Raw genomic sequence first — 19319 nt, forward strand, 5'->3', positions numbered from 1 at the left:
ATGCGTCAACATTGGCTCAAGGTCGAAAGAGTATACTTTGAAAGGCTAGAGTGCTCAACCGCGTGAGACGTAACAGCACACGGCTAAAAAGTAGAATGCAACCTCCGAGACATGGGTTCTGATCCCATAGAAACCAGGAAGTAATCATGGTAATATCACCCTAAAACTGGAGCTCACTCATGCCCGTATCAACAACACGTCCAGCTTCAGCTAATGAAGTGATTCGAATTTTCGTAATACAAAACTATTTCAGCAGCAAAACATTCAACCTACTGTCGATAAATTCTGATTATGTCTGCTTATGCATAAACAAGAAGTTCACTAATCTTAGACGTCTATTGTAAACGCATTACTGTAAACACAATCTTTTGTTTTTACAAACTGAAGGACGAGTCAAAGTTATTGCCTGTATTAACAGAGGCTACATCCACATAAATTCGAAAACAGCATTTTCAATTTCAAAACTCAGTCCACACTACCGTTTTAAAGCATTTTTGACGTTGGACAACAATTCTGAGTAAACTTCCCATCGCCTTGGAAGGCATGCAATGGGAAGTATGTACAAGGTAACATTTAACTTTAACAAGGCTATCAAAGTGAATAGCAGACAAATCAACACTGCTACAACATGGGCCGCCATCTTGTTAAGGGATGAATGTAATCGCATGACTGCGTCACATGACAACAAATACATATTCGTTTTCAGATATCTCCATTTTCCCTCTCCACACTACAATGCGGACACCATTTTCAGATTTATCCACTTGGAAGAGTTTTCAAAAAGCTGCGTTTTCCCTGTCAAAAACACTCTCATTGTGGACCGAAGGCCAATTCAGAGAGCAAAAGATGCGTTTTCAAATGACAACGCATTAGTTTGGACATGGCCTGAAGCTGTCAGTACAGCTCATCTTGTGCTGAACCAGTAGCATCCCTTTAATCCTACCCTTTCAGATTATGAATGATCTGGCAACATACTCTGTAATCACATCTCTGTATATTTCAAAATGTAAAACTCTTAAACCACCATATACTGTATTATCAAAGAACCCACAAACACACTCCCAGGAGAACAGTTTTTAATACAAGATTCGAACATACAGTGTCTGGTGGCATAAATTAACCAACGCTGTTTAACATGAAAGAGATTGACTGAAGCATTTTCGTCATTACGTTTGTGTAGTATTCTGTACTAGCCTGCGTGTTCTCACTGTAACTTCTCAATTTGTCAGACCTCGGAGAGCATAAAAGTGTCTCATTTTCTGTATCACTTTCACACCTGGCCCCAAGGTCAATGTCAGCACCTTTATAAATTCATTACTTAACAGATCAAATTCAATATTTTGCCAGTTTGACTTTTCTTTGCAATACAGCTTGCAGAACTTGTAACATGGTTAAAACTTGGACAAAATGTTACAAATGAAAAACGAGCATAAAACGTTATAGAAATGATTCGGTCTTGCTCAATTACATAACTGTAAAGCTGATTTGATTCGACAACATTCTGATCAGGTTGGATTAAATCAATTCTCATTTTAGGGATGGTTTAAAATAGCCATACAGAATAGACAGATGTAATTATATGCTCCGTAACTTTGACAACACAGAGCTTGTGGTCTACAGGAAACGTTCTTGAAGAGGTTAGAGGGATATCTATGGTTACATTTGATATCGGTCATTTATTTTATTTGACATGGTAAGTGAAGAATGAAAATACAAATGTGAAATTTGTAAAGCAGCAGGGTCAATGGAATGACAGCCATTTCTTAATCTGCATCTTTGGTTTTCCACCCAAAACAAAAACATTTATTCAGAATTGTGTTAATGAGAAAGCAAGTTGTACTGCAACAGACTCGGTGCTACATTGATGATGTATAAATAATGTAGTTTAACAATGCAACACAAAACAAACCATTAAAAAAGCCACGGAAAAGAACCATGTTAAGCAATTATTCCTTCTTTTGGTTTGCGTTCTCCGGGTAGTTTGTAAATGCTGTTTCAAGATGAAGTGAATGTTTGAGATAATGATAAATGAATCCAGCACCCTTAAAGAAAGTCTTTGAAGGGACAATTCACCCAAAAAGGAAAATTCTATTATTTACTCACCCCCATGTCTTGCCAAACAAAGACCATCTTCCATGGAATGAAAAATAAGACATTCTGAACATTTGTAATAGCTCTTTGCCATTCAATTTCAACAAACAGGCACTGAGGCTTTCAAGCTTCAAAACGTTCACCAAAGCACAATAATATATAACTTGTCCCTCAGCTATATTCCAAGTCAAATGATAGCTTTGTGCTAGGAACAGACTGAAATTTAAGTCATTAGTCACTTATAATCATCCTCTGAACTGTAAGAGTCCGTGAATTGAACCCAAGGACCAGAAGAGTTACATTTGTGAACGAATCATTCAGAAGGCTTTTGTGAACTGGATCAATTGGTTCATTGAAAAGATCCAACTCATCTGATTCATTCATGTATCAAACATGAATGCTGCTGCTCTCATGAACACGCCAAGGAGATCTAGCTCAGCTTAATTTTACACGCTATTAAATGGCTAATAATATACCACACTTTTTATACCATCGTATATATACCACTGTCATATGGACCGCTTTTATGATACTTCGTTTGGATCTTGTCAAATCCAGTCCTCATTCACATTCAATATACAGAAAAGTCTGACAAAAATATTCTTCAAGTTTAACTGTTGTGTTCCATGGAAGAAAGAAAATAAATCATACAGGTTTTGATAAGAGTGAGTAAATAACAGCATTTTTAATGTTAATGGCTCATGATAAAATACTTCATACCTCAATCCTACTGGTTTTAGCAAGACATTTCAATCTTCAAACTGTTGGTACGTACCAAAGAAACATATCAAACCCAACCTAAGGCAATTTAGGTCTGATACATTTATATAGGGTAAATGGAAGCATTAAAACATGAATTATGATTACAACCAGAAAATACATCCAGACAAAACCTCCTCTGAAGCAAAACATCTGATTCAAGGGGTTCTCAGACTTGAGGTGGTATCACACAGATCTTGCACACTACCATATTTTCATACTGACCAACCATGACTACGTCACACCTTTATTATTGCAATTGTCACTTCTGAATTTAAAACTCAAAACTCAGAACAAATGAGCATAAAAACAAATCAGAAAAAATAGCCTTTTACAAGAAGCAGCACTATCCGCCTTCGTTCATAAAAAAAATAAAACATCCATGAAAGTAAGACCCATGAGGAAAAGCTATATAATGCATTGATTACCAAGAATATGGTTTTACAAATTGTAGTACACTATATATTTACTGTTCTTCATAAACAATTCAAGGCTGTATCAAAAACTTTGTAAAAAATTCAATTTTGAATGTTCTTTTCTAGATTTTGTCCAGTTCTTCATTTTTACCCTCTTTTTCCTGCAGATTTTTGCTCAATATGATTTTTTTTATTATTATTATTTTTATAACCATAACTATATTAAAAAAAATATTCACCCCATCTAAAACATACAGAAATATTTTTTTATCTATTTTTTTTTTTTTTTTATCATATCTGATTTACATACTTTTGGAATATAAATACAGATATACCCACAGGCAGAATAATATGTACAGAAGACACTTGCTGCGATACCACCAAGGCAAAATATGGCATTCAACTGCAAATATATATTTATGACATGACGTTAAATAAACAATGCCACTGTGTAGAGAATGGGGTCGACTTATTCAAAATCTTCAGTCTTTATTTTGAATTATTTTGAGTGGATCCAAGGCATATACTCCATAATCATCACTGACATATATATTAAAAAAAAAAAAAAAAAAAAAAAGAATAATAAAAGAAAACAAAACATACTACAAAACGTCTGAAAGTCAAGCTTGAGCTGCTTAAACTGAGTCTTTGAAATTTAGCAATTCTCAGTGACTATCAGTAGCTTGAGTTTAACTGGTGAAACAGTATATAGGTGGTTCTGACTTGAGGACTTAAGGATTCAATGACCCCATGAACTTGTACATCCAATTTAAATTGCACGATTTCTTAATAGCCTATGGGAAATACAATTAAGTTTGATCAATTTCAGGCTCTAGTCTGTCAGGTCAAAGGCAAAATCTGCATAGACGACACTCACGGGACTACCTCCTCCTCCAAAAGTTTAAAGTGGCTTGCGAGAGGCTACAGTATATAGAATATCTCTCAAGTCAGTTTATAAATATATCTCAAGTCAGAACACACGGTGATATGTTTGTGGTGAGATAATTTTGTATCTTCATGATTGAAGGGTGGGAAATAGTTTATTTCAGTGTAATACTTCAAAAAAAAGTAAAAAATATAATTTTATAATAAAAATTAAATGAAGATGATCTAGCATAACAATTTTCAAATATACAGTGAATTAAACAAATCTCTCGTTTTGGCTACCTCTTGTACTGATTTTAACTAGACATGTGAAAAACAATTAAAAAAACGGTTTAATTTCGTGTTAAAAGGCAAAACCATAATGAATCGACATCCCACAAAACTGTCTGCATGGCTGTCCAAGTCCCTCAAGGCCATTCTTTTATTCGCCCTCTGTTATTGGATTTCTCTATGAAAACTTTTGCACTTGCAGTCAGTTTTATTGTCTGCTTATATTATTCAAGATTAATGAATTCAGAAGGTAGAAAGAGTGCTGTTAGGCAAGGAGTTTGATTCGGAGTCAAAAAAGAAAAAAAAAAAAGGGGAAAATAATAAAATAAAATAGTCAAAAAGCCCATCTAGACACAAAAGCGCCAGGACTGGAGGGTACATCCCCAACATTTAGCATTAACCAGAGTAGTCAGAGGCTGAGGTTGTTCATACTGTCCTTTGCAGGCCATCCATTTCCAACCCCCCCACCCCCCGCAACCTCCCACCACTCCTTTAAGTGTCCTGTTTAACAAAAACACATTCAAACCCCAAACCCTTATTTGCAGCATCCCCTTTAAAAATCCTGTAATGCAAAGAGACAACACTGGTGCAGAACTACAAAGTTCCTCATCCTCCTGCTCCGGAGGGTTCTGCATACATTAGGGTGGCACATAAGGGGGTGGGGATCTGTAGGGGGTCATGTTCTTGGGGCGAGATCCTTTACCCTCCATTGGGACAGAGAAGGGTGGTGGAGGCTGGTAAGGAGGGGCGTTAGGATCCTCATCATGTAGAGGTGTATACTCTCCCAAAAGGTCCTGGTTGAGAGGTGTTGTCTCTGGACTAGCCATGTTGGGATACTCTGGAGGTGGAAGAGGAGGTTTTTCCTCCTGAAGGATAAGGGGCATGCTGGAAGAAGGGGGTGGCTTGGAGTCATCAAGCTCATCCGCAAAAATGATGGGCACTCCTTTCTTAATGAAAGTTGCCTGGTCTTCGATAGTCAGCTTGCCCTTGCGTTTCTTACGATAGCAGATCATAGCAATGATTCCTGCTATCAGCAAAATAGCTGCCACCACCACAGCAGGTATGACTGTGTGAAGGTACACATCATCCGTGCTCTGTCTTCCAGCCCCTATGGCAGGAGTAACAGAAGAGGGGGTTGGATCTGGAATCTCACCAGCCGGGACAAACATGTAGTTACGGCATGTTCCTGTGCCTTTGACGGTGATATTTAAGGGCTTGAAGTCTGGTTCCATGACATATCTGAACTGTGAAGAGGGTCTACCCTCATGATCCGAGATCCTTTTGCTCAAATGCTGTATTTGTTCTTTCGGACAGGGGCTGTGCTGAAGACTGTTGTTAGTCCATTCCACTATGATGGAGCCCTTGATGATGTTCTTCATTGTAACAGTGCTGCTGTTACGATCACCGAATGATTGGGCCAATTTCTTGACAAGAAGGATCTTCTTCTGAATGTCATTGGTCACTGTATGTGCATCCCCATCAAATACTGCTGTAAACAACACTGGTGGCTTAACGTTGTTTCCCCAACGATTGACACGGACCTCGAAGGCATCAATTGCATAGAGACCTCCTTTGTCAGTTGCCTGCATGAAATATTCGTGTTTTCCTTCATGTTCCTGGTCTGGTAATCCATAGAGTAACTGGCTTGTACTATTGAACTGTATCCAAGAGTCATCACCAACCACATCATTGCCCTTGCGCAAAGTTAGCCTCAACTTATCTGTAGTTCCATCCTCTTTGTCGAAAAATGTATCCGATGGAACCTTTACCTCAAAGTATGTGCCAACATAAGCATTCACCTGATCAATTGGGTTACGTAACTGGGGTTTAATATTGCCATCAGGCAGCACAACTGAGGGAGTGGTGCGTCTTGTTGTTGTAGTGGTCTTCGGTTCTCTTGGTATAGGGGTTGTCTTTTGTTTTTTTCCAGGTCTCCTTGTTGGTTTCCTGGTGGTGGGTGTTGCAGGGGTCACAGAGGGCCCAACATAAATGGGCCTAGTAATGGTGGGCTGGATGGCAATAGTGCTGGTGGAGTCCATTATTCTCGTAGGCTGAGGTGGGCCTAAGGTTGGAGTGTAGGCAATTGGATTTTGGGTTCGAATGGTGGGTTTCATTGGCAGTGGCACAGGACCACGAACAGGTGGGGCAGAACCATCTGAGGTAGGAGCTATAGAAGGTGAGGTTGGTGTGGGAACAATACGGATGGGGGGCTCAGGGTAAGTTGTTGGGGGGAGTAATGACGGTATCGGGGTGGGGGTGTTGTTCAGCTGCCTTCGCACCCTTTTGGGCAAATGAGGCTTCTTGTTAGCGATATGCCATCCAACCACTGGATATCCTAACTGTTCGGACATGGTCCCCTCTTTTGCTGGAACTTGAACACTACTGATATCAGGAATGCTGCTTTGATCCAGACTGCAGCCAAGTTTCCAGGACAAAAGTGCACCATTTTCAACCACCTTTTTGGCATTTCCTGGGCCGGCCATGAAAGCGGACATGTCAAACAAACGGTTGTTTACCACAGGCAAAATTTTCATGTGCTGAAGCCCCATTCCAGAGAACCTTTTCATGTTAGCAAGTAGCTCAACCCTCTGCTTGGAACTCATCTTTGTGAGGTCAGCATCCAGAATAACAGTGAGTACTGTTACGGGCTCCTCATTGCCACAAATAAAAGGTTGGACATCATTGCTGGTTGATTGGATTGCAAGCAGAAAAGGGTCTGTATCAGCATGCTCCTCTGGGTGCACCTCAATGGAGAACACATCTGAGCTTTGGGAGACTTGACTCTCATTGGAAACAGATATGTAGTGAACGCCCTTATCTGTCTCTAGAGGAAGGCCTTGAAGTGTGCCGCTCTCTGCATCCCAATGCAACCATGCTGGGAGCGCATCCTTGCTTGCTTCTGTGATCTGTAAAACAGGAAGAGAAATAATGATAATTGCAACCAAATGACTCATGTTTCAAATATAGCATAACAAATAATAATACAGCGATGCCAGATATGCACTGCAAAGCCGAAATACTTTGAATCTGAAAGTAAATCCAACTTCATAACATGACTAACATCCATTTGCATGAATCAAAGTTGTTTTTCCTCAAATTATATCATTTATAGTTTTTCCCATTCAATCTTTTCTGGTTGCAAGCACAAATTTAAGACAGAAGGGGAGAATAATATAATGAATGAAGGCTCTCAAGGTGGCAAAGAACTCCCCGCGTTACGATACTCCACCAGCTGGAGAGATGTTCAATAAGCGCAGTCAAAAATAACCATTAATGAATCAATAGCAGATGATCCATTAACATAAACAAAATGTAAAGAGAGTCTCTTTACAAAAATTTTTTTTTAAAAATGCATCCTTTGCTTTCAGTCGCTTAATTTGATTGCATAATGTATGAACCATGTTTGTATTAACAGAGCCAGTGGGCTGGGTCATTAAAACTCTAACCAGTACACATCAGTCCACAGGGGAATGAGAGCATCAGCATCTGGGCTTTTTGTTTGAAATGACAGGCTTAAATTTTATAGAAACAAAATCCTCCAGCCCCACAACTCTCTATTTGCCATTTATTGTTGCTTTTGAAGGTTCTACTCAACCAGTTAGAGCATGTGTGCAAATCTGATCGTGAAACTATTTGATAGCTTAAAGGGGACCTATTATGCAAAATTCCCTTTTACATGGTGTTTGTACATAAATGTGAGTCAGCAGTGTGTGTACACAACCACCCTACAATGTTAAAAGTCCACCCACTCCTCTTTCTTATATTTCTATTAATAAAAAACAGTGTGTCAAAATGGACGGTTTTCGTTTCGTATCCAAATTCTTTGTATGTTTGTGCAAATACACACACACACACACACACACACACACACACATGCATGTATATTTATTAGTAGGGCTGTCGATTTAATTCAGTGCGATTAATTTGACAAAAAAATAACGCGCAAAAAAAATAAATAAATACGAATTTAAAAATCGCAATGCCCGCCCCCGACCATAATAAGGAACATTCCTGAGATATGCAAGCTTGTAGTACCCCCTGTTTACTCCAGAGGGCAGTAAGTGAAATTTCAGCTGTGTGAGCAACACACAGTTTATACAATGAAGAAAACACTTCAGTAGGCAGAACAACACAGACATGCGTTATGTTCTTACATTCAAAACACTTGAAGGAGCGCTAATGTGAACTAAGTGATCTCAAGATGTGTTTAAAGATTGGAGTATTAAACTATATTTAACTTGAAACAGTGACCTAAACATTTTATGTTTATGATGCAACACACACAAGACCACTACACAAGCATGTCTGACGCTGGATTGAGAAGAAATTTCCTTCAAACTTATTTACAAGTACTACCTCACTAATTATTTTCTTGTAGAGAGATTTAATTGTGATGTCGATATATTCTGTACATTTTGTGGTCTGCAGGAGGAAACATTTTTTTATTTATTTTTTGGAGTTGTCCCTACTCGACTTGTTTTTGGTCTGATTTCTGCAAGATTGTTAGAGATCATATTATTCCCAGCTTTCAACTTTGTTTTGAAAATGTTTCATTAGTGTTTCTTAGCTATGACATGTCCCTTCATAAGGAACATTATTTGATTAATGTTCTGCTTTTGTTGGCAAAGTTTAGTATTCATAAAATTTGAGTATGGTGCTTATAAACCATTAGTTTTAGAGGTTCAGGAATACCCAAGAACAATTTCCAATTTGAGTAACAAGAAAGCTGTAAAGTGTATTGGAATTTTCAATTTTCAAATTTTCCTTTTTGTTGTTTGTTTTAATATACCTCTTGGCTCTAGATGTAAAAGTTTTGTAAGCATTAATAAAAAAAAAAAAAATACAAAAAAAAAATGTCTGATGCAGGTGTAAATTCACGGTCCTTAAACAAGCCCTCATAATAAATCTCCAACTGATTGACAAATTCACTTGTGTAATGGATTGCTGTGAACTGTATGCCAATGATTGACTTATGATCAATAATATGGTAGTAAACAATACATTGTATTCTAAAGCCGCTTTTTGTAAAGTCTTATCAATGATTAAGCATGTAATGCATTTTAATTATCTGAATATTTTATCTAATATATATAAGGGGCTTTCTCAGCAAATATTTGTATATGCGATTAATTAATCGGGACACCATGTAATTAATTTGATTAAAAAAAATATATCGATTGACAGCCCTAATATGTAGATATATACATAAATTACACATATACACTGGTAATCTTTACCACTTACCATTGTCTCCACTGAGACCACACACACACACACACACACACACACACACACACACACACACACACACACACACACACACACACACACACACACACAGCGTGTTTTTGATTCCACCCAAAGAGAGGCATATATAACATGGTATAATAAATGATCCGTTGGTATTTTGAGCTGAAACTTCACAGACACATTCTGGGGACACCTGAGACTTATATTACATCTTGTAAAAATGGGCATAATAGGTCTCCTTTAAAGAGACGTTAATAATTCCGATGGGAGTCTAATTATAGGCTGATCTATTGTCTTGTTGATTAATAGTGTGCTTAAAACACCAACATTGCTGGACTTCAAATGGTTAGTTCCTTACAATGGAAAGTGGTACTTTGTAGGCTTAAAGGGTTAGTTCACTCAAGAAAATACTCTCATCACTTACTCATGCGTTGTTGTTCCAAACCTTTATGAATGTTTCTTTGCTGCACCACTAAAGGGGAATTTAGATCTGTTAGATATTAACACTGCTCTTTTGCATTCAATGACAGTGAATAATGATGGACACCAATTTTGACAAAGCACCACAAATGTATCCCATATGTCTTGCCAAATAAATTAGTTTTCTCTAACCATCCGATAGGAACGGACCGAAATATAAGTTGTCAAACAAAATTTTTGGAACTTGACAGCATCCGTCCCCCTTCACATTCATTGAATAGAACAAATCAGCCAGATTATTCTAACATTACTCAAAAATGTTTGGAACAACATGGGGGTGGGCCATTTTTTAAAAATAGAGTAAAGTATAGCCATCAATTATAAGTGTCAAACTACGATCAATCCTAGAATTATCCTTCAATTAGACAATTGATTTGGCACTCCACAGAATCTATACTTATGTTTTGCATCGCTGCAGTCAAATTGATACAATTCCTGCAATAAAACAAGTCATATGGCACAGATGGCAGGCATCTACTTTCAGTGGACTTAGCAGGCACATGATCAACAAAATGGACAAAAAAGCAGGACCGAGCCAAGACTGCAGACAGGGAACAATCCAAACCCATTTACTAATGTTAAATATAACTTCATTGTAAAGTGTTAATATTACGTAATCCTTGACAAATAAATGGCTATTGTTAATCAGCACAAAACCACCAAACAGAGGGCAGAACTTTGTAATCTGATAAATGTGGATCATCTAATATTGCTACACTGCTCAGTGCATTTTGAACACAGCAGCTAGAGGGTGCCGCTAGCTAGTGCAGTGCTGACTGAAGCCACTCTTCAACGCCACTCTCTGAAACTAGAGCAGGACCGTCACCAGCAAAAAGAAAACACATGCTGCCACACACACACTGACATTTAGGAAACCAGAGTTTCCATAGTGATGATTCATGCAACCCACACTAAAGACAGCATAACTTCTGCCAAAAGCATGTTTCTATTGACTCAAGTGAAGAAAACAAGAAAAGGCAGGAAAGATTGCATTGAGGATGGTCAACAAGAATTTTTGGAAGTTTTCTTTCATATTTTAGTTGCATCATGATGGTTTGAATGACATGTAGATTGGGAAAGAAAGACCAGATTTCCATAATAATCCTATCTTAAAAAAAATTATAAATAAAATGTTGGTCTTAAACCAGCTGGTCTACCTTGTCTCCCCTACTCTGGACAAGCTGATCTTCATATGGTCAAGCTGGTCGCTGTTCAAACCAGCAAACAGACCAGTCTGATTCTAGGCTCGTTTACAAAGTTTTTTGCTTTGTTTTTCCCCAGCAGTGATTCCTTCTCCATGTCCCAGAGCCACAAAAACAAAAAGGGGTTTTTACAAACCTTAGGACCTCTCATCTCCGTAATAGGCTTTTAGTAGCAGAATCAAAAAAGGTCTAATAAGAATAAACTTTACACCTCTGAAATGAAGGAATTACATGGATAAATCGAAACTCACTTCGCTGCGGGCCGAATAAAGCCGCCCATTGTTCGAGCACACTTGCGGGGGAGTCTGCTGGAAGAAAAGATTCCATTGTTGGGATATGAAGACAGCTGCAAAGATAACATTCATAGTTCTTGAAGGAGTAGGTTCAGGCATGTCTTTGTGATATTAGAGAGAGCAATGGAAACAATAGGGGTGGTGGGGGAACTGGCACGGAAAATTAGAAGAGGGAGTGCCCTTCAGTTTGGCCAAGCAAATATTTACAACCCACTTTCTTTGGTTAAAAAATGAATGCTATTCCACTCACCTTGGTCTCTAAATTCATTAGTACATGCTTATTTTAAATAAAAGGGTCGTCACATTTTGAGAAGTGACTTCTGAATGAATGATCTTTGAAAATAGCTCTTCTTACCCAGGGATAACGGCAGTCCTTTTTGCAGAGTGTTGTGGAACATGACCCCTTTTTCTGCCGAAAATTACAAATGAAATGTGGGGTGTGTTCAGGTCACTCAAGAGAGGGTTTTGCAAGACGGAGCTGCCTTTGTCACAGAAATCAAAACAGATTTCAAGTGACCATTGGTGGCCCATTTCCACTACCTTATCCAGATAAATGAAAGCTATCAAATGAATACCAATTCTGTGTGCTGACATTTTTCAGAAGAGGAAAGAAAAGAAAAATAGAATAAAGGCTCACCGGGAGAGCTGCTGTTTGTTTATAATAAAACTTTAAATTGCTATTTGGTGAGGTGGGAACGTCAGCCTTTGATCCATGTTGTGGAACAAGCATGAACAAAGGAAAAATCTGTGAATGTGCAAGAAAACGAAAAGATGTGTAACGGCAGTGTACACAAAATTCGAGAATGTTCTTTTCGTGGATTGTTATTGGAACACAGGCACACTGTGAAAGCAAAAATTGCAGCTAGTGAGATTGTGATGTCACTCGTCTTTCACAAACTCATTTTATCCCCAAAATGTTTATATGATAAATGTAACGGAAATTGTATTATTGATTAAAAAATAACTAAAAGGCATTACAATATTAATACAGTATTGTGAGGTAAAATCTATTTAAATTATTGACCCCCCCTCCCGCAATCTGAATTGAAAATATTCCACTCTGTTTAATAGCACCCAGTGCCTTCAGCACAGTACACCAAAGAGTGAGGAGACATAGGGATAAAGAGTAAAAGAGGCGTACATTTATGGTGCAAATCCTTAGAGGTCCATTTCCTGAAACAATCTGACTGAAGGAGAACAGTCAAGGACATTTAACCAGTCAAGCACTAACTGCCCTCTAGTGGACATAAAACGAACTGCAGGAAGGGTTCCCGTAGATTCATTCACTCAAGCTGGGACGGTTTCATTCCGTTTGTTTCAAAACTCACCTAAAAATATGCACAAGCAGGTCTTGTTTCTAAAATTGACAATCCTGTCGAGACTGCATAAAGGCGAAAGGGCAATGGTGCGGTAGAGTAATTCTAGCCTGCCATGACACTAGCACAGTTAAAGCTGGTTGCTAAGCAGACAATATCATAACAAAAGGCGAATATGGAGCTATCTTGAGTTACATCTGCACATCAACATAAGTGACTCCAAATTTCCAAAGCCATTTTATTATCGTCTGCAGGAATACAACTTTTCCATTGCCTCGCTGCTGAGGCTAATTAGGTTTCAGTGCCAGTCTTTGTGCTGAAAAAGGGAGGGGCTGGGGAGAAGACGAAGATTTCTGCCGTCACAGACGAGGAGGAGAGGAATTCAGAGAAATGAAAGGACAAGGGAGATGGAGAGAGAGAAAAGCAGATTCTCTCGTTCAAACAGAAACGGCATTAACAGCATCTGAAACATCTGCCACTTTTTATTAAAATTCGAGAGATGTTTGAGCAATCGTCAGTTGCCTTTGATGTTTAAGACTAGAGCATAGTGCTTTTTTTTATTTACGTTCAAAACAGGACAAGGGGATGTTTTTAAGCTTCGATTTTCTCTCTTTCAAGCTTATCCCCTCGGTTCCTTTTTGATAAAATGAGGCAAGAAACCTAAAAGCATGAAGTAGGTCAGTGACTTCAAAGGGTCTTTTGCACAGTAGGTTATTTATGAATATCTGAGAGTCCGAATGTTTCATGGAAATTATGGTGATGGTTTTTGGTGTGAACAGGTGCCTGAGGACTTAGCTGACTCAACAAGATACTACAGAATTACTGTGGTAAAAGAAAAACAGGCTGTAGTTTCAAACCAACCCCAAAACAGACTACAATGTAAGGTTATTAAAAATAGGGCTTTTCAGCTAAAACCTGGAAAATGTGTGTTTGATAATAGTACAATTGCTCAAACTTGGGGTTAGAGATCTGAACAAACTCCTAACCATAAATATGAATTGTGCAATGGGCATTAAAAATACCTCAAATGATATGGCTTTATAAAATAGGAGAAAAAAATCCCATAGAAGTGACTGAAGACATTCAAGCACTACAATATCACAGACAGAGTTTTTCCTGGCTCAAAATGAGGCAGAAGTGGTATCATACTGATAAAAAAAAGTGACGTTAAAAACACGTAAACATTGGCTTTGCGTTAATACGCTACTAATGACCTGGCAAATGAATACTAGTGTTCATTTTGTCAGCTGTTTTTTTTATTTAGTCTTAATCCCGTGTCAAATGTCCTTTTTAGTCAGTTTTAGTTGACTAGTTTGTGTTTATTTACATGTCACGCTACATGAAATAAAGATATATCGCCAAGCTGTGATCTGTTGGACACTCGAGCTGCAGCGCTCCTCTCGTCTCGCGTGTCATCATTATAGATTTATATGATCTCAAATTACGTTAAATGACATCAAGCGACTATTTGACAACTGAATTATTGTATTATTATTGCCGAGATTTGTAGTTACAAATGACAATCCACCGAGTGCAAAGTTTGTTAGTGTTTTCCACGAAGACACCTAACAGTTTTGTAGACAGCCGGAGGCGGCACGAAATTTGACGGGAGGCGGCCGCCTAATAATTCTCTATGCAGGAAAAACCCTGACAGAGTATAGAGAGGAGGCGTGGCCGATAGAAGCAATTTTTTTTTTAATTTTTTTGGTCGATGACAATATCATGATATAATAATGTTTTATAGTAAGTGATTTAAAAACCACTAAACAAACAACTCAAGTAACTTTTTTATTTAACAATATCCAAAGTAATGATGGACCTGCTATGTCTATTGCAATGAAACCATTCATCTATTAATTTTATTCTAGTTCATTTTAGTACTAGTATATATTTTATTCACATTCAAGTGAAAAATTGGCTTGAATTTTGTTTAGTTAATCAAGTGTTTATATTCACATGTATGTTTTTTTGTTTAATTCCTCTATACTCATTTGCAGTCTCTTTGTCCTCTCTCCCTTAGTTAGGGGTTAGATCTCTGAATCTAGGCACGATCGGCCGATCACAGATTAAAGACTAAAATAGTCCGAATTAGATCGGTGATTAGGTAGTTTATGGCATTAAAAACAAATTTAATAATATTAATTTTATAAAAATAACAAAATAGGCAGCTGCCAAAGCAAATTCAATGAAACTCATCTTGCTTTTTTCTCTTTATAAGAGCTTAATATGCTTCTCACCTGACACGCGCATCTGTGTTTCACGCATGTGCCGCGCACGCCATCTCTGGAGCATGCAAGTGCGAACGAGTCCAGCAGGCTTCAAGATTATTACAGGAGAGCGCAGAGTGGGATCACTCGCTCAACTCAATCATTTGGGATGAAAAAAATCTCTCCATAGAACAGGACAAAATGACTCCCAGTCAAGCCAAGAAAATGAAGAAGAACTTGTTAAAACAGGTGCGACATCTGTGGTGTAGGATCTCAAAAGCATCACAGAGCAGAAAAATGTAATCTACAAACTGTCACACGACGATAATCACTCATGACAAAAACAGTTTGTTTTACCTCTTCAAATGAAGCACGCAGAATTATATAATGAAAGCCAAAAGAAGCGCTCTGCAGGCTGCAGAGTATGTTTCCTCATTATGTAAGTCACTTTGGATAGAAGCACCTTCTAAATTAATAAATGTAATTCAATAATTTTTACAAGAAGTGTTTACACAATTTTGCCGTGTTTGTTCCGCACATGTTAATTTTCAATGGATTTTTATTGCATTTTTTTACTCCTGCATTTTCTTTGTTGCATTGCTTTGGGAAGATCTTGAGGAAAGTTTATAATAATAATATTGGTCATTTACTTGGACAATTGTGAAGTTCCAAATAAAGAGAAAATTATATAAAAGTGGAAGCATTTAATTCACTGACTGGATTATCCATAAATAGCAGGGTTCCAGACAAAAAAAAAACATTAAGGAGCCAAATGGCAGTTTTAGTCACCAAATCATATAATTGCTCGATTTAGACTGTTGTTCAGAAACAAGATAGAAAGCAGAAGAAAAGTAAGACAGCTGATAACATTAATTGGAGGTATATCAGTATATCTGGTTCTAAAGATACGCAAGTTTGCAATTCCCTTGTCTCAGTGGTCACACCCCTTTCATAATTTATACAAATATAAGAGATATCTTTTTTTTTTTTTTTTTTTTATAGCACATGGGACTTCTATTTTGAAATGTCTGGGCTCCCAGTTGTGAACACACTGACGGATGATTGGCTTAGAAAGTGAATCGGATTCAAACGGCTAACCTGAGCTCCCGAGTTCACACCCTCAGTTCTTTTCAGGTGATTCATGGAAAAGACCCGTTTCAAAGAGTCATTAGGTCACTCGCGCTGGGTTTGTTGTAGCGTGATGCAGCGAGCTCATCAGAAACAGAACGGGTGAAAAGTGGCTTGAGATACACTGCTGGTGTGCACTTTAAAGATGTATTCAATTACTCACAAGATGATATCTGACGAAACCGCATGTGAATGCACACAATCCAATGCCGACTAGATTTGATATTATTGTCGTAATCAATGAATTTTGGTCACATTTGCGACCATTTTAGTCACAGTCTGGAGCGCTGACTAGGCAGTGCAATATGGTAATTTAATACATAAATTTTTTTCTATGGATTTTCCAATTAAATAAATAACATTTTGTGATATAAATCTTTTACATTATATAAAATTACTTTGTTTACTTTGTCAATTAAATTGACGTAATCATATAGCAGCCCATCGAAGACTGTTTACACATACACAAAAGAGAAGCACGAGACCCGGCATGATACCTCTTCTAGCGGAAAGTCTACTGGTCTGATTTTTTGGCAAAGGTAGTAGAAATATAGGGCTCCAGATTGCGACTAAATGGCCGCATCTTGCAATAATTTTTCAAGGGGGGGGGCACATTGTTTTGCACAGACGGACTTATCTTTAAATGGAACCATTTATTTTTAAGTATTACGGCTGTATCTTAATGGCATCTTTTTATTAATGAAGGCCAGTATCACTGATATTTTATTTAGTATACTAAATTTTAGGGTTATAAAATAGTCCACAAAGCATAAATTATAAATTAAATTAGATTAATCCTTATTAAAGCTACAAGCGTTCTTTAGTCAAAGAGTAGTTAGTAGTTTTCTGTTCCCTTTGTTCTTTGGTTAACTTTACTGACAGACAGAATTAGTGGCTACTGTCACTTTAAGATCTACAGCTGGTGACAGGATCTCATTCTCTCACTACTCTTTACTTCCATTTAAGATTTTATTTAACTCATTTAAGGGTTATTGTTCGTTCAAGCGTGAAAGAGCATTCGATACTGGTTCGCGACTTTTTGTGCCTCGTGTGTGTGTGTGTGTGTGTGTGTGTGTGTGAGGAGGACATTTACTGAAGTGCGTTCTCTTTTGTCTTGTCGCACATTAATGGTTTAAAGCATTTGGTGGACAAACTAATAACTAATAAGAGCTAAAGAATGACAAAGAACGGATGCAGCGTTAATTGTGTTAAATATTTAAAACATTAAAGCTGGACAAAAAAAAAGAAAATCGCATACGTTAACGTTGACAGCACTAACGTTACTTGTCATACATTGCTGACAGAAAATGAAGTGGTTTAAAGTGGACTCGTTTTCATGGTAGGCCTACACATAATGTTTTTTTAGTAAGCTACACAGAATGTTCTACATTAAATATTTAACTAACAGTCTAAAGTTACCTAGCAGAAGTGTATGTTAATGTTAGCTCAGTCAACGTAAGGCTAACATCAAAAGGTGTAGACAGAAAATATGATTATGCTGACCTGAGCTAATTTACTGAAATCAACCAACTCACATCCTTTCTTTCTTTTCATCCATGATGACATTAAGTCACCTAATGTTGTTTCTGGAGTTCTGCGCTCCATGCTTTCACCGATGACGCTAACGTGAGGTATGGATCTCAATCACACTGTTGCCAGGACCCGCCCTGCTCTGCTTCTGATAGGCTTGTGACGTTAGTTAGAGCTGCGCTCCTCTCATATGATTGGTAGGTGAAATCAATTGACTCGAAAATATTAAACCGCATTGAAGTTCCCAGTTTCAAATGCAGCCGAGCGGTATCGCGCTCATAATGGAAGCGGCGACTCGTTTTTCCAAGCGCGTCCGCGCCGAAAGTGCGTCCGACTGTAATTTGCAGCCTGATTAATACATTTTGCCTGCGCCGGAGGCCGGACCTGCCCTCAAGCCGGAAATCCGGCCCCCGGCCGGAATACTTTAAGCCCTGCTTTGAGGTCACACCCGTGCGACTACAGAGTTTGCCAATCTCGCTGATTATGTGCGAGGTATCGGTTTCTGTTAAAAAGTATTGAAATTGATTTTCTGAGCACTTCAAGTGTCAAAAACTCCCAGTAATTAATAAAAACACACATCACAAGGTGAACATGAATAACCCATCTATAATGATTCTAAGGTCATTTTAAGCTATTTCTCCACCGGCATGCGTAAATACGGGTCCGGCCTTCAGGTTCGTGGACGTGCGCACAGCAGCACCGCTGCTGAAAAAATTATTCTAGGGGGAACACTGCAACCTCATGGCAAAGTCTTTGCAACCACCCACAACACCCTAGCATCATGTTGCTGAGTATTTCATGGGCAAGCACCACTCATATTTTCTTCAGAAAACTAGTAAAAGTCTAGTTTGTCTTGACATAATGCTGCAGTTGCATTTTTAATTCAAGCTTGTGCTCTTGTCTGGCTCTCTACTTTGAGTTCCAGTGGGTACAAAATTATTTATAGTTGTAAAGTGGCGTCTAAAAGCAGTTAAGGCATTAGAGGGGAAATTCATTGTGGGCTATTGGTCTGGACAGGTCTGAATGGTTATGGAAGGGAACAGCTGAAGCTAGCTTTAACTGCTGGGTGTTAGATTCTCTGGCACAGCTGTCAAGACAGATTTTACGAAAGTGCACAAAGGGGCTTGCGGTTTCAACTTAAAAATGCGCTTGACAGGGCAGAAATGATCCAGTAAATGTGGGATTACACAGAAGGCCTAGGAGACCCGCCCAACATTCAGATGGGACAGAATAACACAATGAACAGATAGGGGAAGAGGTCATGCTTTTAACAACAGTTGACATGGACTGGTTGGTGGTTAAAAAAAAAAAAAAAAAACCTCACCAACTGCCAGGTGGTCACCAAATGATGCCTGGTCAGGCTTGCATCATTTTTTTGACCAACAGTGCATTACTTGATTTTCAAAAAGCATGAAATGCAACCGTGTGGTAGGTACATGCATAAAACTTGTTGGCTACCAGAAGCCCCTTTTTGAAAAATGCAAAAAAATAA

General features: G+C 38.2%; 1 protein-coding gene across 2 annotated transcripts in view; it reads right to left on the reverse strand.

The window, feature by feature from the left end:
- Positions 1-1070: 1070 nt before the first annotated feature.
- The window catches only part of dag1 (dystroglycan 1), a 54083-nt gene continuing 35834 nt past the window's right edge, over positions 1071-19319 (reverse strand). For both annotated transcript variants that reach the window (XM_052124360.1, XM_052124361.1), the window contains exon 3: positions 1071-7327. In XM_052124360.1, coding sequence (XP_051980320.1) covers positions 5060-7327 — 2268 coding nt within the window. In that variant the 3' untranslated portion in view covers positions 1071-5059. The remainder of the gene's footprint in view (positions 7328-19319) is intronic.

This window comes from Xyrauchen texanus, chromosome 50 (assembly GCF_025860055.1).
Source record: "Xyrauchen texanus isolate HMW12.3.18 chromosome 50, RBS_HiC_50CHRs, whole genome shotgun sequence".
Taxonomy (NCBI): Eukaryota; Metazoa; Chordata; class Actinopteri; order Cypriniformes; family Catostomidae; genus Xyrauchen; species Xyrauchen texanus.